At 54.3% G+C, this 25,848-nt stretch overlaps 1 protein-coding gene across 1 annotated transcript in view; it reads right to left on the minus strand.

Annotated features, from left to right (window-relative positions):
• LRP1 (LDL receptor related protein 1) overlaps positions 1 to 20,818 on the minus strand; it is a 79,511-nt gene extending 58,693 nt beyond the window's left edge. The window contains 6 exon segments of the mRNA XM_021687199.2: positions 5,463 to 5,726; positions 5,847 to 5,975; positions 7,149 to 7,268; positions 9,368 to 9,505; positions 12,192 to 12,314; positions 20,752 to 20,818. Coding sequence (XP_021542874.1) covers positions 5,463 to 5,726; positions 5,847 to 5,975; positions 7,149 to 7,268; positions 9,368 to 9,505; positions 12,192 to 12,314; positions 20,752 to 20,818 — 841 coding nt within the window.
• Positions 20,819 to 25,848: the final 5,030 nt, after the last annotated feature.

The following is a 25,848-nucleotide window of genomic DNA, read 5'->3' on the forward strand; positions in this document are numbered from 1 at the left end:
GAGTCTCAGTTTGCTCATCTGCAAAATGGTATGGTACATTCATAGCACTTAGCACAGGGCCTGGCACATAATTAACACTCCACAAATGGGAGCTGTTGTTCATACCATCGTCCCCCCTCACCTTGACCCCATTCTTCCCTACCTTCTCCAACAAGTTACCATCTGTGCCTTCAGCTAGAGCCCCGTGGCCTCCTGACTAAAGGTGGGCCCTCCAGGTGGGCAGTTTGGGGCTAATACCTCCTATTCTTCAAGACTCAGCTCAGGTCCCCAGAAGAAAGCTTTCTGTATTTCCGACTCCCGTAAGCCCGAGTCACTCCTTTTACCACAGCCTGTTTACCTGACTACAAATACTGTGAGGGCAGGGTGCTATCTTTCATCTCTGTCCCCAGTGTCTGACACACATATACTGATTCATTCAACAAATATTTGTTGAGCACTGAGTCCTCACTCTGTTATCCTAGCGCTGGGACATCACTTTTTCCCTTCCCTTCGACTGCCAGGATCTTCCTTCTCTGGCCCCAAGACGGTGGGAGAACACGTCTGTCTGGTAATCCTCCTGTTTCTTAGAGTCACTCGGGGCTCTTGCCCTGAGGGCTGGCGGGGAGAGAGAGGCCCAGGGGAGATGATCAGGAGTCTGGGGGCTTTGCAAGTAGGTAAGAGACTGCCAGGCAGGCCTGGCAGAAGCTCTGCCAAATGGCACGTCCTCATGCCCCTGTTTCCTGACTTCAGCACCTCTTGCTCTCAGAGAGGCCAGGGCTCAGCCGCAGCACATCACCTCTGTCTCCTGGGCTCCCTTCCTGCCCTGCTTGTACTTCTGGCCTGGGGTGTATGCCCCGCTTCTTCCCTTGCCTGGCCCAGGCCCACAAAGGCTCATCCCGGGGATGAGAGGCTCGGATTCTGCAGCTCTGATTCAGAATCAGAACCAGGGTCTTCCCACTATTGAGAAATCCTTGCTGGGCTCTAAAATGCATCTCTTTTGCTTAAGTTACTTCCTGTGGCTTGAAAACAGGGAGGGGGGCTGTGTTGGGAGCAGGCTGGGTGGAGAGGCAGCTTCAAGGAGACAGCGGGGGAGGAGAGGCCAGGCTGGAGCTGAGCCGGGAGACGTGGGGCTGGCTCGGCCAGGGAGAGGAGAGAAGGGCTGTGAAATGATTCGGAAACTCGGGATGGGAGTGGGAGCAGGGAGCAAAAGCACCAGGGCACGGGTGGCCCAAGGCCAAAGGTTGTGCTGGCAAGAGCCCCCCAGGATTCTGACACCCTGAGGGTGAGGAAGGCCAAGGGAGAGGGTTGGGGGGGGGGTTGGCTGGCTTTCATACATAAAATCTGGAAGGGTTCCATATGTATAGGGTGGGAGGCAGAGAGGGCCTGGGCCGCCCAGTTCAGTGGGAAGACGGATCCCCTTCCAGCCAGGGAAGTCAGTTCATCTCAGACTCAGAGGGGCTACTCTCTGCCCCCCTCTCTGCCTTCCCTCTAGACACATCACTACCCATTTCCTGTTGTGATTTGAAGCACACACATACACACATACACACAGGCACACAAAGAAAGAGGGAGGGATAAGAGAAACTGGCCAGCTGGACTTGGGGACTCATTTCGCAACCTTGCTGCCTGCAGTGTAGGGGGCCTTTTCTGCCTCCTCACTCCTTTCCTCACGCGGCATGGTACAAGGAAGAAACCCCAGGATCCTGGAGGGCCCTTCCAGAGCATCCCCGAATACACAGTCCAAAACTAAGTGACTTTAGCAAAACTTATTTCCTTTAAAAAGGCCTCGCGTCAGAACCTTCTTTCCCCACACACACCCCTTCCCAGGGCCCCATTCCTGCAGGCTGCCCTCATTCTTTCTAGGGTGAAAACATCCTCAAAGCCAGGGGAAGACAGGTCAGAGGAGCACAGCTAAGGCAATGCAAGGCTGGGGGTGGGGGACTGGGGAGGGTAGGTCAGTAGATCTGACCTCCAGTCCCGCCAAGGGGCAGCCCTGCAGGGGGCTGGGAGGAGCCTAAGGTTCCCTGAGCCGGTGGTCAGAGGTGGTGGTCAGAGGTGAGAGGCAGAGAGGGCAGGCCAGGCCTGGCTATGGAACTATCAGACCCATTGTCCCCTCTGGGTCTCAGTTTCCACAACTTCAGTCTTTCGTGTGTCATTTTCTAAATGCTTGCCATGGTTATGTACATTTATGTACATATGTATCATTTACCTACTGTTTCTGTGAGTCAACTCATGTTTCTTATTTTGCTGCATCCTAAGCAATCTATGAAATCATAGATTTGATGTGCTAGTTATAGGAGTTTCCTAATGGGCATTACACAAAAACTGTAACAATAAAAAAAAAGTGCACGTCCACATACCACTTAAAATCAAGGCATCCCTGCTTTGGGAAAGGCAGTATCAAAAACTGAGGGGTCAGGGGCGCCTGGGTGGCTCAGTCGTTACGCATCTGCCTTCAGCTCAGGTCATGATCCCAGGGTCCTGGGATCGAGCCCCACATCGGGCTCCCTGCTCAGTGGGGAGCCTGCTTCTCCCTCTCCCACTCCCCCTGCTTATGTTCTGTCTCTTGCTGTGTCTCTGTCAAATAAATAAAATCTTTAAAAAACACAAAACAAAACTGAGGGGTCAGCCTCAGTCCTCCCTAAGGGTCTTCTGGCTCACTACCATGTTCTCCAGTCACAGAATCAGAATCCACAGAGACCTCCCCATGCTGCTGGGACGGCAGCAGAGGGGAGGATGGGCCCTGGGATTACATCCCAGGAGGGAGGGGAAGTGGTGAGGACTCAGCCCCAAGTCCCCCCAGTCCAGGCCAGTGAAAGTCACAGAAAGAAGAAGTGTTGGCAGCCGGGGCTCAGTTAAGGGAGGAAAGCGCACACATGCACACGCACACACACACACGCACACGCGCACACACACACACACACACACACACACCCCTTCCAGATCATGTGAAGAAGTTGGTCAGAGAGTGTCCCCCAACTTTTGAGTAGAAACAGAGGGAAGGAACTGGGATCAAGACAGGAAAAAGCAGGAGCTTCGATCCCATGCTGGCTCCACGGAGCCTCTCCTGGAAGCTGCACCGACCACTGAGCATGGCAGGGTCTTGGAGGGGCCCCCTGAGGGCTCTCAGGACTCCGAGCAGGTCTGGCACACACATTCCCTAGGACCCATGTGAAACAGGCTCACTTCCTGGCCTCCTTCCTTTTTTCTATTCTATTTCTGTTACCAGAGTTTTCTCTGGGGCAGGCTCCCCCTTCTTCCCACACCAGCAAGCAGGCTCTCTCTGCCTCTTGGCCTCTGGGCCCCAGCACCTCTCAATTGTCAGACTCCTCCCTCCTGCATGGGGCTCCCTCCCAGGGGTGCAATGGAGGTCACAGTCATAGCCAGGAATGGGATGATTGCAGGGAGGGCTCCCCTAGGGGGCAGAGAGAAAGCAGGAGAAAGCAGCAACCTTTCTTCTTCATCCCCCTTGGGGAGCTAATTACAGGCCAGCAGCCCACTGCACAGGTGAGTGCCTGGGACCGGCCACCCGCACACCACGACAGGCCACTCAGCTTCTCCTGTGAAGGGGCGGAGCTAGGGATGGGGGAGGGTGCTGGGGAGAGGGAGAGACACTTCCGACATCCTCATCGCAGGGCCCATAATTAGTCTGTGGGATGAGAACAAAACAACTATCCTCAGGGTGACAGCCAGACATTCAGGCGGCATGGGGGGTGGGGTGGGGGCCGGGAGGAGGCACAGAGGCTGGGGCAATGGGAACCCACTCGTCCACCCCACTAGCATTTCTCCCCAGAACCTTGATCTGTTCCTGCCTCCTGGACTCTGCCCCAGAGGGGCCCAATGAATCTAACAGACTGGGAGGCAAGGCTCTATTTGCCAAGGGAGGGGTACCCGCCTGAGCTTATTTCCTGCTTCTCCTTTGGAGGAAGGCAGGAGACGGGGCCAGGCCAGAGCAAAAGCCGAGAAGTTTCCCATCAGGGCGCCCTCGCCAGCCACCTACCCAGGAGCCCATCGTCTGGCCCCGAGGCAGGGCCAGGGAGGGAGCTGCCAGAGCTGTTTGTCCAGACAGGCCTGTTGGGTGGGGCCGTCAACAAGGAGCAGGGAGAGGGCAGCTGTCTCAGGGGTCTTGCCCTATGCTACCCTCTCTGCCACTGGGTTCCCTGATCTGCCCACCCCTCGAGAGGTCAGCCAACCAAGTATGGCAGCCCCCAGCCCAGCATTCCAAGGAAGACATGTCGGATCACAAGTGAGCCCTGGTGACCAACAGACCAGAGACACCACTGGGATGCTCTGGAGGACCTGGAGCCGAGGTGCGGACGAGGTGATGAGGCTGCAGAGGGTAAGGGCTCTCGGGGAACCCCTGCTAGTCCAGAACTAAGCCCATGTGTCCTCCTGGGATCTGTCTTCTGTGGTGATCATAATACGGGGATACAATGAAGAACGAAGATCTTCCAGCAGGCCCAGGGTTCACAATCTAAACCTTATGGGTTGCCTCTCACTTTCACTTCAATTGATCTGCTCTGGACAGGCAAGCTCAAACCCATGATGCAGATTAGGAAATCAAAGCAGGCACAGGGAATTCTGATTTACTCAAGGTCACAGATCAAATTACCCTCCCTCCCGGGGGTCGGATCAACCAAGGCCAGATCTTCCCCCTCATCTCTGCAGTGTGGCTTCCTGGAAATGTGACGGTGCCAGATGTTTGTTTGTTTATGTAACAGCATCTGAGATGAGCAGGGCTGCCTCTGGCAGTGGATCTATGCCCTGGCCCCATCCCTAGGTATATCCCTTCTTCCACCCCTAAGACAGCAAAGTACAGCCCAGGGAAGGAGTTTGAATGGAAACATCCCAGAGGCCTTAAAATGTCCCTGTGGCCCCAGTGCTCTCTGCTTCTCCTCTAGTCTCATTCACTGTCACAAAGCCCCCCAAACAGCCTCAGGACCCCCACACTCACCCTGCAGCCATGGATCCGTTCTGATGATGTCCCCGAGGAAAATGACAGAACATGGAGATAGACCCAGCCAGACCCTGGCATCTTTGCCCTCAGCCACAACCTAGCAAGGCTCTGCCTGGGCTCCAGGCCTTTTCTTTCCCTTGCCCTGTCTCCTGCTACATGGGAAAGCCCCTCTGCGGTTGAATCAACACTCTTCTCTCTAAGAAGGGACAGTCCCGGGTCTCTGGAGATTGACCATTCATTGCCCCCTTAGCATTTTTCCTTGGCCCTGGCCCAAAATTCAGGAGCCATCTAGAGACTAAGCTCAGAGAGAGGGAAGGAAGCAGAGCCATCAGTCTGCCCCTGTCCCCCAACAGGGGTCATCTTGTGCAGCCCCTTGCCTTGGCCTCAGTCAAGGGCTTCTTCTTTAGACTCCTGCCCCAGACAGGGGTCATCCTGTCTAACCCTCTGCCTCTGTCCTAGGCAGGCTCCAGCTTGCTCCATCTTCCCTGCCCTCCCCTACTCTCCAAGTTAGGAGCAGGTGACTCACGGTGCAGACTGAGGGAGATGTTGATGGTGTGCTCATCCACGAAGCCCTTCAGGCCAGGCATGCGGGCACACTTGAGCTGTGTCTGGGCAGCGCTGTCCCCAACATGCACCCAACACACAGTCTCATTGGCGTAGCTGAAGTCCATGGCTGTGGTCTGCCGTGTGCTAGTGGGCGTGATGGTAGACACTTGGGCCCCACTCAGGTACGTGGCCAGGATGTTCTGGGAGTTGGCAATCAGCAGCACAGGGGGCCGGTCTACTGGCTCTGTAGATGGAGGAGAGAGGGGGCGATACGACAAGGGGCTCTAGGGCCTCTCAGGCTGCCCCCCCCCAGGGAGCAACATGGGGGCCATCTATCGCTGTGGCCGCAGGGGACCCCACCTACCATTCTTGGCCTTGCAGGAGCGGTTGTCTGGCTGCAGCAGGTACCCTTCCACACAGCCACATGTAAAGGAGCCGTCCGTGTTGGTGCATAGCTGGCTGCAAGTGCCGTACACTGAGCACTCGTCAAAGTCTGCCGGGAGAGGGGTACGAGTGTGGTCATCTCCCGCGTAACGAGGGTAGGAAAGTGGGTGCCCTCAGACCCCACCAGTGAGGCTGTCCATCCTTATGGCTACTTTGGAGGACAATTTGGCAGAATCTATCACAAGGAGAGATGTGCAAACTTCATCCCCTAGCAAGTCCAGGCTTGGAATCTGCCCTCGTGAAACCCCCGCACATGTGCACATCATCCTTTCCTTCAGAAAAGATTTCTTGAGCACCTGCCCGATGCCAGGCACCGTCCTAGGCTCTGAGGATGCAGCTGTGAATAAAATATATTCAAATTGCTGCCCTCATGAAATATAAATTCTGACAATAAATGAAATATTGGGATTTCAGTAATAAATAAAACAAAAAAGTAAATTCTATGTTAGAAAGGCTAGTGCAGTGGAAAGTGACTGGTGGGAAAAATATTAAGCGGAGATGGGGGTAGAAAATGCAGGCAGTGGGTTGTGATTTTAGGGATGGCCTCCCTGAGAAAGTGGCATTTGTGCAAAGAGCCGAGGGAGGTAAATTTAAAACAGAAGAGGATGCACTGTTCGTGACAGAGAGAAATTGGAACATCTCACCAATAGGGAGATGGCCAAGTAAACTGTAGTAATAGTCCTACTTCATAGTGGTTTCTAAAAGAACAAGGTAGATCTCTACATATTAATACAGAAAAATCTCCAGAACATAGTGGAAAAACTGAAGAAAGGTATGTACCATGTGATATTTATGTGAAAAGGGCGCACGCACATAAATAACACTTTCAATTGGATTATCTGCGGATCCATGCATTCCAATGCACAGAGAAAGGCCTAGAGACAGAGGCAGCAAACCGATAACACAGCTGACCTCCAGAGATGGGAAAGGGAGCAGAGCTGAAGAGGATCGGTCAAAGGGGACTTTGGTTTTATCTATAATGCTTTAAGGTTTTTACAAGAAAACTCACATATCCGACCCATGAGATTTTAAGAAGAATTTAGAAATCTGGTGGCAGCAAGTGGTCAGGGCTCACAGTCACGCCCCGGGGTGGGCCTTCTGTCTGTACCTTCCGTCTCACTCTCCTCCTACCCGCCGGCCCTGCCCCACGCCTTCTCCCCAGCCACACATGCCCCCCCCCCAGCATGTACACACGGACACACAAGCACATGCGCTCACATACCTTTGCAGGTCTTGCCATCTGCCTGCAGCTGAAAGCTGTTGTTGCAGTAGCAGGTGGGCCCGTTGAGTGTGGGGACACAGTGGTGCTGGCAGCCCAGCTGAGAACAGGGTCCTTGGAGCTCTGCGGGGGGGGCAGGCAGCACATACTCAGGCCCCCAGACTGCCACCTTCCCCCGCCTCCCGTCAATCCTTGGGAAACCACTTCCAAGGCCCGCAGCGTCAGAGATGGAAGAGGCTTCAGGAATCATCTAATATGTTTTGCAAGTGAGGAAACTGAGACCCAGGGAGGGTATAAGATGGGCCCAAGGTCCCATAGCCAATTATGGCTTAGAGGCCATATCTGCCTGCCCTGGTAGCTCTGGACTCCCTCCGTCCCCGTGGAGAGGGGTTCTGGCAGTTGCTGGGGTCAACAGGGAGCGAGGACAGTGAGTCTCGGCCCCTTCATTTGCCTCTTATCTGCACGGCCCAGGAACTCCAACGCTGGCTTCGGGGCTAAGGGGGAGGAGTGGGCATGGCGTGGGGTCTTTCCCCTCAGGATCCCAGCTCTGGTCTGGAAGCACCCCTCTAACCCATCCCTTAAGCCCTGGAGGCCTCAGAGAGAAAGTCCAAGGTCTAGGTGGAAAATGGGAGGAGGAACAAAACTGGTTCCCTCAGGACCTTTCTCTAATCTTCCTCTTGCCACTGACCCACTTCCACAGGGGAGACAGAAGGGAATGAGACAGGAGGGGGAAGAGGTGGGGGAGCAGCTGCCCCCCCCAAGACCAGCGACCCAATTAATGGCCTTGCGTGGGGCCAGGCGGCCCGGCCACAAAGACCCCTTTGTCCAGCTGCCTCACACCCCCGCTTCCCCCCCACCTAGAAGAGAGCGCTGCCCGAGATGCTAAGATGTTCAGAGGCACTAAGCCTGCCAGGAGGAGCTGGGATGGGGGGCCAGTCCCCACTGATTTCTTCTCTTCTCCACCTCCACCCGGGAGTCCAAAGGTGCTGCCTGGCCGGGCTTTCCCCACAAAGTGGGGGAGGGCCTGGGTGGGGGGGGACGATATTGTTTGTTCAGAAAAATCTAGAAAAGAATTTCTCTTCTGGACATGTGGCAGGAGGATAAGGAGGCCCAACTTCTCTAATAGCAGAGAAGGAAGTTCAAACCCTAGGTTCTCAAGGTTCTTTGTTGTTTTCGATGCTGACAAAGTATTCAAAGGGAAGCAAACTTGAACATATACCACGCGATAAGATGTGATGGGCATGGTCATTAAAGTCAGCCCCTAGGCCCAAGCTCTGCATTCCATCCCAGGAGCTCTAGACAAAAACATGCAAACTCGACCCAAGGAAAGGATAAAAATCTTCCACAAACTCCTTGCTCCACACTCCCTGCCCTCAGTGAACAGGATCCAGATGTGTCTCCTCCCACAGGCAGATGTTTCTGACAAGCAGCATGCCACCCTCACCCAGGGGCTTGCTCAGGCTCTGGAGGCCTTGAGCTCAGTAGAAGGGAGAAGTCACCATACCCTAGTCCCTGCCTCGCAGGCCCGAGGCTCCGCCATACGGACAAATCCTCCCCCACTGCTCTCAAATGACCCAGGTTCTCCCTGGCCCACAGGGGCCTTCAGGGGAAGAACAGTAGAGCTGGTGACCTGAGCCGCAGAGGGGAAGGGACCTATCCTCCTAAAGTTCCCTCCTCCTCGGCCTGGGTGCCCTTCCCATCAAGCCACTTTAGAGTGTCTCAAAGATCTGCACTTCCCCGGGGGATGTCTTCAGGGGCACTGGCTGGCAGGGAGGAGGGTGGAGCAAACACCACATCCCCACCCCCAGCTTCAATCACAGCATCTGCCCTTCCCTGTTCACACTCAGTTTTCATGTAAGAAACCATTTGAAGAAAGGACCCCACGATTTACAACAACAACAAAGGATGAAAATACTGATCTAGTGCAGAGCTCTCATTTTATAGGCGGGATCCTGGGGTCCGGAAAGAGGTAGTGACTTGCCCAGGCACACACAGCCAAAGAGAAGTGCCCAGGCCGGGGCCCCAGCTGATCCCCGCAGGGCTGTTGAATAAGCCCCAAGCCCAAAGGCCTACTGATTTGGGAACCGGAGCAGGACAATGCCTCATCCCCACTGGAGGTGTGAGGACAGTCCTCGGGCGCTGGGCCTCCAAACCCATCACGTGCCCAGCTGAGAACTCACTGCATCCATCTCCTGGGGCAGGAGAGGTGGAAGAGCCCTTACCTCGGCAGTGAGGCCCCTCGTCTGAACCATCCATGCAGTCCTGGACCCCATTGCAGAGGCGGGACATGAGAACACACAGCTCGGTGCCCAGGCAATTGTGCTCGTTCGGCTGACATCGCTGGGCCTTATTCTGTGGACCTGGGGGCACACGGAAAGGCTGGCGTGAGCGAGCCGGCTACACTGGCTGTCTGGCCAGTTGTCCACTGGGAGAGGGGATGAGGAGACCGAGAGCGGCGTTTCAGGACACCTGCACCTCCTGTTTCAGACACCTGCACTTCTTCCATCTCAGGAGGCCTCGGGGGCTGCTTAGATTCTCTCACCTAGAGCTCTTTTACACCATCCCCCATGGGAGCCACACAGCCAGGGGGAGGGGAGAACTAGGCCTTCAGCAGAGTCCACTCCCCACGTGCCCGGTACCCATGGATCCCAGCACCTCCACATCGTACACTCAGGAGACAGGCTGAGGTTTAGAGGTGAGAGGGTTGGATGAGCCAAGGAAAGCAAGAGTCCTCGGCAGGGAGGCTCACACGTTAAAGAACACCGCCTTCCCATAGCTCCCCAGGGCCTGGAGCCTGGGGCTGAGAGCCAGACCAAGTTTTCTGGAACTGCACTGTCCAACACATAGCAACTGCCATATGTGGCTATCGAGTACCTGAGATGTGACCAGTTTGAACCGGAAGTATAAAATACACCCTGGCTTTGGAGGACTTAATACTACACACACACACACACACACACACACACACACAAAAGAACGCAAAAGATCTCATTACTAATATTCTATGATTAATATACTGAAATAATAATATTTCAGATACATTGGGTAAAATAAAGTGAAAATTAACTTCACCTAACTACTTTTAAATTTTCTATTTTTTAAATTTATTTTTATTTTTAAATTTATTTTTTTTAAGATTTTATTTATTTATTTGAGACAGAGAGAATGAGATAGAGAGAGCACGAGAGGGAGGAGGGTCAGAGGGAGAAGCAGACTCCCTGCCGAGCAGGGAGCCCGATGCGGGACTCGATCCCGGGACTCCAGGATCATGACCTGAGCCGAAGGCAGTCGCTTAACCGACTGAGCCACCCAGGCGCCCCTAAATTTATTTTTATTTTTATTAAGTAGGCTCCCCACCCAGCGCAGAGCCCAATGCGGGGGCCCGAACCCACAACCCCGAGACCAAGACCTGAGTCGATACCAAGAGTCGGACGTCCAACTGCTTGAGCCACCCAGGTGCCCCCACTTTTACCTTTTGTAATGTAGCTACTAGAAGATTTCAAAATTGCATATGTGGCTTGCATTATATTTCTATTGGACAGCACCACTCTAAATGCCTGACCCCAGAGCAGCCTGCCTGGTTGGAAGGATTTGAGAAGCATCAAAGGTTGGGGCCCACTGATGATGGGCCAAGGTGAGCAGGGTAGAGCTCCTCAGGGAAGCCTAAGGAGGCCACGCAGACTAGGATGCTGGCTGAGCCCGTGGGCTGAAAGACAGATCACTACCTACTGGTTTCCACAATGGACAGGGTGTGTGAGTGAGAGAGTGTCCGCATGTGAGTGCATCTGTCCACGGGTGCCTGGGGAGGAGTACACAGTCTGAATCTGAGTCTGAGTTTGTATGTGAGGGTCTGGGGGCATCTGTCTGAGGTCGGGCTTCTGCATCCCCGTTTGAGAGTGTTGACTCTGTTGCAGTGAGAATATGTCTGTGCTGACATCTGCCTTGGTCTCGGGGTGGCGGGCGGGGTGGGGGAGGGCCACACGGGTGTCCAGGAGGGGCTGTGTGTGAGTATGGTGGGCCTGGGAGCGTATATGAGTGGGAACAGTGTGGGGATGTGTATAAGGTGGGGTTTGCATCCAACTAAAGGAAGATCTGGCCCCTCTGCATGGCTTTCATCACCCCAACATCAAGCACGAGGGTAACAAAATGTAGGGCATAAAGGTGGCATCAGTCAAGAAGAGACTCCAGGCTGAACCACCCTCACCATAGAAACACTTGCAGAATATCTCTGGCCCCACCCCTCGAGGGCAGGGTATGGGGGTGAGGCAGAGAGAACTGGAGGCTCCCTTTCTGGCCCTAAAATTACCCCTGATAATTGTGGGTGAGGGTATGGGGAGAGGCCAGGGGATGGAGCTGTGAGAGAGAACAGGGACAGACCTAGGAATGCAGGGTCTCCTAGACCGTGGCCCAGATTAGCCGAGCAGGGAGAGGCTAAAGGTGGAGACCCCAGGACTCGGCCAGCTGCCCAGGACTCTGGGGTCCTGCCAGCAAGTCCTCCACCCCCCACTGGCAGGGTAAAGGCTGGGTGGGGACCTTTCTCCCAGTTTAAACAGCTGCTTCTGATTACACCACTTACTGGGGCAGGGGAAGGCGGGGGTGGCGGGAAACGCACAGGGGTGGGGCTTCTGGTACAGAGGCTGAGCAAGAGCCAGTGGCCTTTGGCCTGGGAGCCTGAGGATAGGAAGGGGATCTGGCAAGACCTGGGGGCACTTATCAAGAGTCAGAAGTCTCCAAGATGGTTAGAAGACCGAGCCAGAAGGGCAGGGAAGCCAGGCTCTCTCCTTCCAGCAAAGCTGTCAGCCCAGACAACAAAGTCGCTGACAGGCTTGGGGGTGCAGCCGTTAACGGAGCAATCAGAGATGCCATTTCGGAGCACATCAGGCACCATGCCGGGCACTTTGAAGAGGGGGAGAGTTTTAGCTGTGTCATGGACAAACAATCACAGAGCAAGGTCCACACCGGGCTAGAGATCAGCTGTCCTTATCCCAAACTGCCTGGGCCAAAAGGTAAAGGTGTTTAGGGAGAGGGATCAGAAAAGGTACTTACAAATCTCAGGGGCCTCATCAGATCCATCCGGGCAGTCCCTCTCACCATCACACCGCCAGCCCTTTGAGATACAGGTGATCTGGTCTCTGCAGGCAAACTGCTTGGGGCTACAAGTCTTAGGGGCTAGAAGTAAGGAAGGAAAATGAGGATGTAAATGAAGGATGGAGGCCCCTTACAGTCCCCTAGGCTCCTCTTCCTTCCCCAGCATCAATCCCCATCTGGCCCAGACTCTGAGCTACAGTCCAGGTGCCTAGGGGTGGCAGGTGGCTGTGGGCCGCTCCTGAACAACCGTGTGCCTGTGGTGGGAGGAGGGGAAGGAGGCAGGGAACATATTTACAGCCCCCGACCCGGCGCCATATGCTGCCTGTCCAGTGTGCCTCTCCTCCAGTCCTCAGGCTCAAAGCCCTTGCCGTTCTGCATTACTCCGGTCAGACACCAGCAGCCCCAGCTTTGCCGACCGAGAGTGACGGTGAAGGATGCGGCATTTAGGCCTTTGACATGTTTTCTCTTTATCTTCCTTTTCCTCCCACTAGAACCCCACAGCTGCTTTTTTGGTGTGTGTGTGTGTGTGTAAGCTCTACACCCAACACGGGGCTCGAACTCGACCCTGAGATCAAGAGTTGCACGCTCTACTGCTCTTTTCTAACCTCTCTGCTCAGTGTGCCCTCTGGGACACTCCTGCTGCCTGAAACCCATCAGCCTGCCCATCTCCAAGTCGTAACCACCAGGCCCCCGGACAGGAAGTGTGTGTGGGGGGGGTGCCCTTGGCACAGCGGTGACTTGGAGATTGTATCAGCAGGGGTACAGGAGGGCATGGTGGGGCAGGGCGGGGGGAGCCCTGCCTCCACCTCCGTTCTCTAAAGACACAGCCTTCCTTGTTGGTTAGACCTCAGGGAGGACTTTCAGGAGATGTCGTGCGAGATGAGAGGCACCTAAGATTGCTCAGGATGTCACAATTGGAGATCTGAGGCAGGGGGATGACTGGGGTGACCTACAGGAGCTGGTTTCAGCCCAGGATGTCTTTGCCCTACCCTTCACCCCCACCAGGCTTCCTCTGCTCTTACTCAGATTTCCTACCTCCTTCCTCAAGGAGGAATTAAGAACGGTAACACTAACTCTTATTGTGGGCTCAGCATGTACCGGAACTGTGGTAAACCAGTTCTTTCCACGTATTATCTCATTTAGTCCTCTCCACAATATGACAAAATAGGTAATACTAATACCACCATTTCATAGATGAGGAAACCGAGCCCCAGAGAGGGTGAGGTCACATAGCAGGCAAGTGACAAAACCAGGACTGAAACCAGCTGAACCAACTCTACGCTTTTAACCCTTGCAGTCCACATCAATCTTCCCACTCCCACTGAGAGATACTCGGAGCTCTTCCTTCCAACCCCATCACCACGTCCTCCATGGGAAGAAAAGCCCTCCACCGTCCTTCGTCCCCACCCAGGGCTGGGCTCCTAGTCTCCCAGCCCTTCATTGCCTTTTCCTCGGCCTATGGTCAATTCCATCTCCATTCAGCTGGCATGCACTGAAGACCAGCTCTGTACCAGGTACTGCACTAGCCACTGGGGTGCCAAGGAGGAGTGAGTTGCTCCCTTGGGAGCCCCAGTCCCCCTGGGAAGACAGCTGTACACAACTAATCAAATGCAGGGCAGAATGAGCTCAGGGCTGGGACAGAGCATAAATAAAGTATGTCAGGGCTCCAAGCAGGGAGGGTAGAGTCTGAGGAGGGCCACACGGAGACCGTGTCCTCCCTCCCTAACCCCCATCTCTGGCAGAAGGGACTGCACTCAGGCCCCTGGCCAGGATGAGAGCCGAGTTCAGGAAACACATCAGGGATGGCCTGGCCAGGCGCCCCCACCCCCGGCATCCCCCTCCCCTACCTCCCACCCTGAGCAGCGAATAAAGGCCCCTTGAGGAGGTGGATAATGCTGAGTTCATTGCCCCACTGGGCCAGCTGTGAGGTCTTCCCGGGGAAACAGCCCGCCAGCCTAGTTAGCATGCCGGAGACCGGTCCTCTTCCCCTGGCCAGCCGAGACTGGCTGGTGGGGGGGTGGGGGTTGGGGGTAGAAGGGGCTGGAATGGGACTAAAGGCAGATGGGCTGTTTGGAGCCCAGAAATGGCCCCCATGCCACCCCCACCCCTTCACATGGACTTAATCCCTGCCCCCATTCCTCCCCAGGGCAGAACTCATAGCCCCGTGAGGTCACTGTTTGGCCACTCCAACCCCCCCCCTCCATTCCATGTCCTGGCCACGATCTCCCCTCCATTGGCCTTCACTTTGCGCCCCCCCCACTGTCCCCCACCCCCACTTTTGGCCTGAACTCGGCTGAGGAAACAGCAGCTGGCAAACTCCGAAAGCTGGAATGAGAGAGATTCACAAACCAGATGTGCTCGTGTGGAGGGAGGGGAGTGGGGGGTGGGGGGAGGGAAAGGAAGAGGCGCACTCAGGCCCCTTGTCCCACAGCAGCACCTCTTCGGGCCCAGGGCACAGGGACTTGGGGGCGCTGCCCTGCTCCCACGGGACAGGGCAGCACAAGGATCCTGGAGAGATATGTGAAAGCACTTCCTTCCTGTCAGGGATGGTGGAGAAAGCCCCAGGAATCTGGAGTTTGAAGGCTGAGGCCTGTCTTTGATTTCCTTCAGGGGGAGTGGGGAGGAAAGAAACAAATAACCTACTTTGGGGCAGTCTACATAGAAGTGGGGGTGGGGTAGGGCACTTGTAATCGGCTTAGAACTGCCAGCCAACCCCACTCCCCTCAGCGGAGCCTTCTGCATCTGACGCCAGCACCCAGAAGACCCATCTTGGTGGCCTGCCACTTAGGTGAGGGAACAACATGGCCCCAAGTTCAGGAGCAAGCAGCCACTGGCCTCCCCTGCCTAACCCCCTCGTGAGAACTGGGGCTTCCTAATGATATGAGCTAACACCTTTCAACCTGGTCACTCTGCATCAGCCACTGATCTGAAACACTTTGTACGTGTTAACTCCCTGAAATCCTCACAACCCTGGGGGGTGGGTACTGTTGCGATCTCCATCGTACAGATGAGGAAACTGAGGCACAGAGCGATTTTAGTAACTGAACAAACAGGTGGTTTCCTCACTGGCCATGAGGATGGGGCCAGATGAAAAAGGATGAAGAAAAGGAACCAGCAGGGAGAACATTTTGGTTCTCTGGCACCAGGCGTGGGGAAAGAGATTATAGGGGGTGGCAGTGACCTTCAGAGCTCCTTGGAGTGAGGAGGGGGTGGTGGAGGAGGCAGAGAGGGACAAGAACGGAACAGAGAGGGAAGACAGAGGAAGGAGAAGAAGGAGGAGAGGACTGGAGAGGGAGGAGAGTGAGCGAGGTTGCAGCGAGAACGCCAGGACACAGGGGCCGTCTGTTCTCAGCTTTGCCTGGAGATGAATGTGACCGCCATGCTAACTCTAGCCAGCACCCCTGCCCACCCCCCCCTCAAGCCCAGGCACCCAGCCCAGCCATGGCCCCCAGGGCCACCAAGCTGGAGCCGGGACAGGAGGTGTAGGCTTGGGTGTGTGTCCAGACACAACACGGACCCCACTGCCCTGCTTGAGCCTTGGCTGTCGTCCTCTGTCCCATTCTGGGACCTTGGGGGTGGGGTGGGGAAGGGGGTGGTAAGAGTCCCTGGCCAGAGAAGAGAGGATGACAGGAAAGAACAGACCCTGAGAGAGTCTTCTCCAGAGGAGGAGACCCATCTATTGATCCCGGTGGGAGCAGTGAGGGTGAGGAAGGGAGCTGAGACCTCAGATGGTACTTCCTCCTAAAAGACCAGGAGACTTGAGGCCAGGAAAGTGTGAAAGAGACCCTTGAGGCCTTTTTCAAGAGCAGACACAGCAGAGGGAGAGATAGGCTGTGTTGGCTGGGGGATATTTTCTAAAGGGAACCACATGAAATATCTAAGGGAACAGAGGAGCCAGGGGGTGGCCAGGGGCTGGGGGGCAGAGCCTGTAGGAATCTAAGCTTTCAAACATATGGGGGTGGGGCAGCAGGGCCTCCCAGACCCAAACCGAGAGCTTTTCACTGAATTTTATGTATTTTGGGTGTTACCCGGTGGCTCCTTCCCGAAGCTCAGTGAGGCTCAGACACATTTTTGTCATTCCTGAGTCTGGGCCTCTGCTTTGCGGCCTGGACAGACGTACAGACAGGATGGCTTAGACTGCCAGGGGAGGGGAAGGGTCTCCCCCTCCATCCTGAGTCAATATTGACTCAGCAGGACATTAGCCTGACCAGTGACCTCCCCACCATCTTTTCCTTTCCCCATAAGTAAAACTCAGACCCCTCGAATGCCTCCAGAGGTCATCATATATCTCTCACCGGGCCCTTATAAGCCCTCTCCACCTACCCCCCAACACACACACATGGCTTATGCTCAGCAGAAGCAGAAGCTCTGAGCTCCTGACCTATTCCCCACACCTTTCACCAGTTCTCAGGTCATAGGGAAGTTCTGCTAGAAGTCTAACCTCCCCCTTTCCTTCTGAAATATCTCCTTTCCCCTGTTACTCAGCCCACGAAGGGTATCAAGTTCCCTTCCTCCAGAAACATTCTCTCCAAAACCCATTCCTAAACTCAGTGGAGGGGGAGGAAGAAAGAGAAGTTTGGAGGAAAGTGGAGGAGGGAGCTGCACAACGGGACATTCCGACTCTGACCTGGGAGGGGGAGAATAACTCCCAAATGACAAGGTGGGGACTGGAGAGCAGGTGGGAAAGCCTAGGAGGGACGTCTGTTCTCAGGTAGTTCTGGGGACACCCACAGGCCTGGATGGAGGTGGCTGGAGACAGGCAGAGACAAATCAAGCAATGGAGACCAAGCGAGATAGAGAATGCCTCAAAGCGTGGGCAACCAGAGAGAGATGAACCAAGAGGATGAGAGACAGAGGTCCCAAGAGGCCAAGACAGCATACACCAATGACAGCAGATGGGAGGAAAAATAGACAGGAAGGGGTCTTAGCCCAGAAGTTGCCAAGATAATGGCATGGTTGTCTTGGGATGAACCCAGAAAATAATAAGCCTCCTGAGACTCAGAGTAGCGTGGGGGCAGCATATATCCTGACTCAGGGAGACAGAGTCCCTGCCCTAGCAGTGTGTGACCCGAGGGATACCCAGAACAGGGGTTAATGCCTCCCACAGAATAGGGAGGTGGGGGAAGAATACTGGAGCTCTTCACCCAGGGAAGCCAAGGCCTGGGAGAGACTCTCATCTCCTCTGAGGGAGCAAGAGGTACAAATACCTCTCTCCCACCATCCCTCACCTCTTTCCTGGGGAGGTTTTACACTGTGCCTGGGGCCACGGCACCGGAAGCACTCCAGAGCCAACTGCTTCCTTCTCCAAACAATGCAGGATCCTGCTAACTGGGCTGAAATCTGGGACTGAACACAGTGGGGTGGGACTGAGTTCTCCAAATGCTCACACCCGGCACCCAGCTCCACCAGGTCAAGGACCTTGCATGGCCCCAACCAACTGCACCCAGATTCCCCAAGGGTGATGACCCCCCCCAATCCAGAGCCAGAGGGCTTGAATGCTGGCGAGTCCACAGAGTGAGGGGACCCCAACAAGAGACTATTCAGTAGTCTCAACAAGCAACAAGCTTGGGGTTCTGATGTGCAAAGGCTAAGATGGCAGCAGGAGGAAAGAAAGTTAGACTTGAGTAAAGAAGGGCTTCCTAGAGGAAGGAGTTTGGAAGAGGTCAGGGGATGTGGACAGGGTCTGGCCAGGACCCCAGCTGACATCCTTAAGAAGCTCAGTGACAGTGGAAAGGGTGGGGGCAAAAAAAAATATGGAGAAAATGGAGGAAGGGGGAGCAAGACTGGATGAAAAGGAAGTCTTGTGAAGCAACCTCGAACATCAAAATACCCCTCCCATCCCCAAATCAATGCGCTACACATCTCGGCTTTGAAAGACCAGGGGGAAGGGAGGTGTTCAAGGATCTGGGTCTGGCTGGGGAAAAAAGGAGTTTGGAACCTTCTCTCAGAGAGCCAGGAGGCAAACACCTCAGCCTCATAACTCACTTCAACTGTGTGGCTTGTCTGATAACTGGTAATACACTGGCTCAAGGAAGGGGTGTGTGGAGAGGGGTGTGGAGAGTAGGAGGCAGTCCGCCTTCCTTGAGCCCGGTCTGCTGGGGCTGCCCTTCCCACACCAAGATGTTCCTAATCTCAGCAGGGTCCTCAATAACCCCTTTGCCCATCCCCCACCTCATCTGTTTCCCCATCCTCACTGGTAGCAACTACACTCAATTCTGCCTACTAGTGGGGTGACATTGCTCCCAAAAGAGAAGGGAACCCCATGTGAGTTCAGGCATAGCTGACAAAGCAGAAGAGGTGGGGGAGGCCCCTAGGCCTGTGACAGCAGCAGAGAGGAAAGTTAGACACTAAGGTATCTGGGGTCAGGAGGTTTCCTTCTTTGGAAAGCAAACAACGTTCCATGTCTGTGGGCCCAAGGCATGAGGGCAGGGGTAGAGATAAGAGAATCCTCTAGGCTGCCCTGGATAGCACTGGCCCTAAAGGTCTGTGCAATTCCCCTTTCCCACCCTTCAGAGTGGGGTAGAACCAATGATTCATATTCCCATTCCCAAGGTAAGAGCAGTAGAGTGTGTCTGGGGAGGGGTCCTCTTCCTGGGACTTTGGAGACAGTTTAGTTTGAGCTGGGTTACAGATGTGGGCTCAGTGGAAATTTTAAGAAAGAGGAGGGAGACAGTTAAGGAGAACATGACCAGCATCTCCCACTTCCACCCACCACCAACCAACCTATAGCATGGTAAATAGAACCACCTTAGAACCTTGGGGGTGAAGCAACCAGGGCCCTTTCTGAGTGGGCTGGGGACCTTTTTCTGCTTTCCACAGAGACCCCTCTTGCTTCTGCCTAACTCCATCATGGGGTTCCTGATGAGACTCTCTCTCTTAAAATGTTTTTTCTATTCTTCCTAGAAGTCACCCACCTGAACCTCTCTGCCTTAGTTTCCCCTTCTACCTCACAGGGTTGAGAAAAAGAGGAAAGAACATGTATATCAAGGAAGTCATGGGCTAGGGCTGCCTGTGAGGGCTGATCTGGAGCATATTCAGGAGAGATCCTCTTTCCTCCTCTGGGGCAGATAATTGAGGGTAGTGGTGGGGAAGGGGACAGACAGTCCCCAAGATGGCATCATTGGGGGTCACTGAAAATACTGTCTTTCTGGGCACAGTTACTTCTTGACCCCCTAACCTCTCTCCTCTAACTGAAGCGAGTTGGGGGGAGGGGAGGAGAGGGAGAGATAATCTGGTTTCAGAGAAAAACTTCCCCAATCCCAATCTGGCAAAATTTAGAAGATGGAGGAGGGGTGCATGATGGTATTGGGCCCAGTTTTTTCCCTGGATGGATGGACTAAAGTGACGGGAAGGTATGAGATCCTCAAATCAGGGGCCCAGCCCAGCCCAACCCCATGATCCCAGCTCAAAGCTTAGGCAAGACTTGAACCAGTGACTCACAAGGAAAAGAAAAATAGCTGACATAAAGGGGGAAAGGGGGCTCCTCATTTCCCCAAAAGGACGCTGTTCTAGCTAAAGCCTAACTGCAGTATACAAAGTGTGTGTGGGGGGGGGGGGGGGGGAGATGGGGAAATGATGGAGAGAAATAAACACATTTACTAAAGGAGCAGGGAATTGGGGGGCAGGGGCATAGCCATAACCCCCATCCAACCTCCAACTCTCCTTCCAGTCCAAACTGTGATCAAGCCAGAAGTCAGGGAGAAACCAGCTTTCCTCCTCCCTCCCACCTCAGCATTCCAGGCCATTCTCCAGTCCCCTTCCCCAATGATGACATCTGACGTTTTTCATCTCAAAGCTCCCAGGAATTAAGAAGGAAAATTCAAAGTCACATAGCATCGCCGCCCCCCCCCCCAACACAGCCCTATCCAGGCCACTGACAGAGGCCCTGAGAGGGGGAAGTGTCCACTTAGGAACCCAGGCGAGCAGCCCCGCTGGATCCTGGACCCAGGCCTCCAAGCCTGGTCTCCCAGGCCCAGATTCCACACCCAAGCAGGGGGCCCTCCCCGAGGCCCTCCCTCTCCCCACCCACAGCCTTCCCGGGCCTGCCTGCCCTCTGCCCAGCAGGGCAACCCTGACCCAGCTCCCCTTCCAGATTCAGAGGCCACTGCAAAAGCCCCCCCCCCCCCACCTTTTGCAGCCGTACGTTGCAAATCCGGATTCCTTCACATTTCAGATGGGGGGGGAAGGATGTAGGGGAGGCAGAGGCCCTCCCCAACCAGATATAGGAAGAGAAGGCCTCTGGATCCCAGAATCAGAAAAAAGGGGAGCCCTCTTCTCCCTTCCCAGGCCTCTGGTCTTTGTTTGGGCTGGGGGGTCCCGGAAGCATCATTTGCCCAGGGCCCCCATCCTCCAAATCGGACCCCCATCCCCGCCCCCAGTCTGGCCGCTGCTGTGTCAGCTGGACTGGGATAACAAAAGGCACCCCCTCCCGCGTCTCCCTTCCCCATCTGAGCGCAGGAGTGGGGGCTGGGGAGTGGGTGTCCCCAGGGGTCCAAGGGGGCCGGGGAATCTCACTCACCGTCGATAGCGGCCGCGACGAGAGCTGAGAGCAGGGGCAGCAACAGCAGCAGCGGCGGGGTCAGCATGGTGTGGGCTGATGCAAGCAGCAGCCCCCTCCCCTCTGGTCCTGCTACTTCTTGCCGTCGCCCCCCCCAATTGGGGGGTCCCCCTTTTTCCTCCTTCTCCCCTCCTCCTCCTCTATTCTTATCCTATCCTTAAGCAAAGAGCATCAGGGGCGTGGGTGAAGAGGTAGAGTTCAGAGCCCCTTGGGGAGGGCCTGCTGACGGGGGTGCGCCCGCCCCCTGCTCCCAAATCCAAACCCTTCACCCCCAGCTTTTCTCTTCTCCCCTCTTTCCCCCTCCCCGAGCGAAGCTCACAGCCCCATCTCCGAGCCGCCTCCGGCTGCAAAAATGCACAATTGGGAGGAGGCGGGGTAGGGGGTGGGGGGCGTGGACCGGGTGGGGGAGCCTTTGGAAGGGGCCTGATGGAGCTCTGGGGGCTCCCCCGGTTTCCGCCTCCTCAGTGCACGGGCCTGGAGCTCGCACCACTGTTCCCCGGACTGAGGTGCCGCGACCGGGGGAGGGGGGGGGGGGGGGGGGGGGAGGGGGGGGACGGGCAAAGGAGGGAGGGGGAGAAGGGGCGGGGAAAGAAGGGGGGGGAGAAAGAGCTACGCGGCAATCCTGTGAGTGCGCATGCGCCGATTTGGCGCGCTGTCCTGGGGAGGGGGAGTCAGAGCCGCGACAGGCTTTGGAGCTCTGGCCAGCGGTCCGAGAGTGGAGGTCCCCGGACCCCTCCAGCCAGTGTGGGGTCTGGAGCGCCTTCTCCCCCGACTGGGCCTTTCTCCCTCGTGCCTCAGAGAGCTGAAGGGCCGAGGGGAGATTGGGCAGTGGGCGAGAGCTGAGGGGCTTCTCTTTGAAACTCTGTCACGCCCTAGGAGTTCAGGCTCCGTCTAGGGACCCAAGACTCCGGGGTCCGGGCCGAGGCCTGATTTCCTCGGGGAACCCTGACTGTGCCTCTCCTGCCTGGAGTGGGGGCAGGGGCCGCCAGTCCGCGAGGAAGATACGGGGAAAAGCTGAGGTTTGATTTGGAGACTTTGTAAAACCGAGACCGGGATTGGGGCCTTTGGAGAAGGGGGGCGGGGTGGGGGAGGGGCTGCGAGGGCCCGCCCCCACCTCGCTCCTGGGCTCAGAGTAAACAGGGACACCCGCGGGGACACGCCGGAGCATGTCGGTCCGCCCAGGGCTTGGGGATGGAGCCCACCTTAGTACCCGCCCCACCCTGCTCGCCTGGCACCGGGCACGGGAGGGGCGAGCCCTGGTTTGGAGGGAGGTGAGTCACCAGCGGGTGGGGTTGAGGAAGGGCCACCCCTCTTCACCCCAAGAGGTCTGGGCTCATTTATGTTTTGTTTGGTGTTTGTTTTTTTTTTATACCTTCTGACTGACTTCCCAACAAGTCGGGGTTTTAGATTCCGAGCAACAGGGATTTGGAATTAGACGCGGGACCGTGGACCTCTGCTTCCAGGCCTGGGGTTCTGAGGTGTCCGCTGAATGCCGGACCTTTGTCCCGCCCCGAGCCGAGCCCGCATGGGAATGCTACTTTGAGTCCTGAAGGCGCCGGGCGGTTCCCAGAGCCCGGTGAATGTGGTTCTGGCCACTGCCCTCTTCTGGGCGGTGTTTTAAGGTTGGACCTTGGGTGTCTGATTTTCTGGTGTCTGGAAGTCAGAGTTCAGGGAGGCAGCAGGCAACGTCAGCTGCCAGACAGAAATTGATGTTAGAGATGAGAGAGGATTGCACCACCCTTCTCGCTTTTTAAAGTCTACTTGAGGAATGGGAAGGGCCCCAAGTCCTCACACCAGTCTGTCCCTGGCAGAAAGCAGAGCAGCATGGAGGACTTGTCCCACTGATGGCCGTGAAAGCGAGAAGAATCCAGAAGGAACTGGACATTTTCCCCAAACCAGAGCTTCCTCTGGGCTCACTTTGCTCAGGGCCAAGGCCACCTGTTTTTAGTCTCCTGGGCTACGAACTTAAAACATTTTGCCAATTCCTCATCAGGGCTTTCTCTTCTATATCCAATCTTGCAAGCCTATGCTCAAGGCCTGTCATTTTGTCCTTTGAAATATAGCTCAAGGGCGCCTGGGTGGCTCAGTCGGTTAAGCGGTTAAGCAGCTGCCTTCGGCTCAGGTCATGATCCCAGGGTCCTGGGATCGAGCCCCGCATCGGGCTCCCTGCTCAGTGGGGAGCCTGCTTCCCCCTCTCCCTCTGCCTGCCTCTCTGCCTACTTGTTCTATCTCTCTGTCAAATAAATAAATAAAATCTTAAAAAAAAAAAGAAATATAGCTCAAATTTCCTCCATTTCCACTGCCAGAGAGTTTCTCTGGGCAGGGTTGGGGTCGTATTCATCTTTTTATCCAGCCCTCATGGGCTAACACCATGATAGACACATTGCAAGGACTCACTAACTGTTTTTAAATTCTTTTTGTTTTTTAAGATTTTATTTATTTATTTGACAGAGAGAGAGATAATGAGAGCAGGAACACAAGCAGGGGGAGTGGGAGAGGGAGAAGCAGGTTTCCTGCCGAGCAGGAAGCCCGATGTGGGGCTCGATCCCAGGACCCTGGGATCATGACCTGAGCCGAAGGCAGACGCCTAACCATCTGACCCACCCAGGTGCCCCTCTTTTTTTTTTTTTTTAAGATTTTATTTATTTATTTGACAGAGAGAGAGAGCAATCACAAGTAGGCAGACAGGCCGGCAGAGGGAGAGGAAGAAGCAGGCCCCACTGAGCAGGGAGCCCGATGCGGGCCTTGATCCCAGGACCCTGGGATCATGACCTGAGCCGAAGGCAGACACTTAACTGACTGAGCCACCCAGGCGCCCCTCACCAACAGTTTTTAATGAATGTCTACTAGGTTCCTTCCTTTCCCAGGACCCCCCTCCTAATATTGTGGTCCAAGTGAAACAGACTTCGGACAGCTCTGAAAGGAAAAAGCTATCTGGAGCGACCATGTGTGTGGCCCCCGAGAGCTGTGAGGGGCATCTCATTCCTTTTTCTCTGGTATCTAATCTTTCATAAGATAATCTTCCTCAAACTGCTTTCTCTGCTTCTCGTCCTGGGTGGTGAAACTCTGCTGGGTATCTACAGACGACTGAATCAAATGTGAACTCTTTACCTGTTAGACATGGTAATACTTAGTTAAAAAACTCCTCAAGGAGTATAAAAAGGTACAGGAAGAGTATAGGAAGTATAGGAAGGTAAAAGTAAACTTGCCGTGCTCCAAGATCTTATTCTTCAGTCCCACTCTCACAATGCCCACTGCTACCCACTATTGGGCCTCCTTCAGAAGGTGTTTTAAAACAATTTTTTTATTTATAATCTTTAAATTTTATTTTATTGTTTAGAGGAGAGGGGCAGAGGGGGAGAGAGAGAGAAAAATCTTAAACAGGTTCCACACCCAGCACGGAGCGTGAGGCTGGGCTTGATCTCCCAACCCTGAGAGCATGACCTGAGCCAAAATCAAGAGTTGGACACTCAACTGGCTGAGCCACCCAGGCACCCCTAAAATTTTTTTTAATGACAAACAAATATAAATAGACATCCTTCATCCTTTATTTTTTATTTATTTATGTTTTTAAAGATTTTATTTACTCATTTGCCAGAGAGAGCACAAGCAGGGGGTAGCGGCAGGCAGAGAGAGAAGCAGGCTCCCCATCAAGTGGGGAGCCCGATGCGGGGCTTGACCCCAGGACCCTGGAATCATGACCTAAACTGAAGGCAGACGCCCAACCAACTGAGCCACCCAGGTGTCCCATCCTTCATCCTTTAAAACCACAAATGAGCTCATACAATATACATTGCACTGGAACTACCTTTTTAGTTAACTTATCTTGATCCCTTTCCATATTAAACACACATCTAGCTCACTCTTTATATTGGCTGCTTGGAATCTCCTTGCTAGACAATCTACTGGGATTGTTGGGCTCTTGGGTTATTTCCAGTATGTGAACTGCTGAGGGTGTCTCTGTAAGATGAGAGAATGCATATTTCCACCGGAGCCTTTAATTATACTGTTCTCCCAGCTCCTCCTTACCTTCCTCAGAAAAGCTCTCCTATCCTCTTCCAAACTTGCGCTCAAGATAGCCTCAATACCTAGAATTTAGCACTCAATTTGGGAGTTCTGTGCCCACCAGGAGACCATAAACTCCTTAAGGGCAAGGATCATATCTTATACATCTTTATATCCAACCAGTATGAAGAGCTAGCTCTTGATTGGAGGAGACTGATAGGAGTGTTAGGACCAGGAGTACCTGCCCTGGGATAGGAGACAATCTAATTAATCAGTGGCAAATGAGATATGACTATAAACACCTTCTTTTCTGTATTTCTCCTATAGTACTCATTATTCAGTCCTTCTTTGGCTCAGCTTCTTGTCACCCCACTTTTATATTTTTTTTAAAGGCTTTTTATTTGTATTTTTAAGTAATCTCTACTCCCAACATGGAGCTTGAACTTACAACGCTGAGATCTAGAGTTGCATGCTCTACTGACTGAACCACCCAGGTGCCCCACCCCCCTTTTATTCTTAAGAAGTTTCTTCCAGGGGCGCCTGGGTGGCTCAGTCATTAAGCGTCTGCCTTCCACTCAGGTCATGATCCTAGGCTCCTGCTCAGCCGGGAGTCTGCTTCTCCCTCTCCCACTCCCCCTGCTTGTGTTCCCTCTCTCGCTGTGTCTCTCTCTGTCAAATAAATAAAATCTTAAAAAAAAAAAAAAAAGTTTCTTCCATCTTTAAATCCTTGGGTTGGAATTATAACGCAAATAGTGGGAAATCAAGGAGGAATGCTCTGCAATCCATATTTGGGATACCTAGAATGTTGGTGTAGAAAGAGGATGTCTCTTATTTGGATCTCCCAGCAAATTATTAAACATCTCCCTTGCCAGTCTGAGTATAACAGGCACTGGGATGGGGCATTAAGGCGGCAGCTCTGGGACTGAATGTCAGGCCAGAGACTGACACCACCTAGTGGTCAGTTGAAGAAGTGTGACTAAGAAGGGTGTCTTGGAAGGGTCTGGTGGAAGGTGGGAGGAGAACCAAGATTTATTTTTATTTTTTTAAAGACTT

This window comes from Neomonachus schauinslandi, chromosome 5 (genome assembly GCF_002201575.2).
Source record: "Neomonachus schauinslandi chromosome 5, ASM220157v2, whole genome shotgun sequence".
NCBI lineage: Eukaryota > Metazoa > Chordata > Mammalia > Carnivora > Phocidae > Neomonachus > Neomonachus schauinslandi.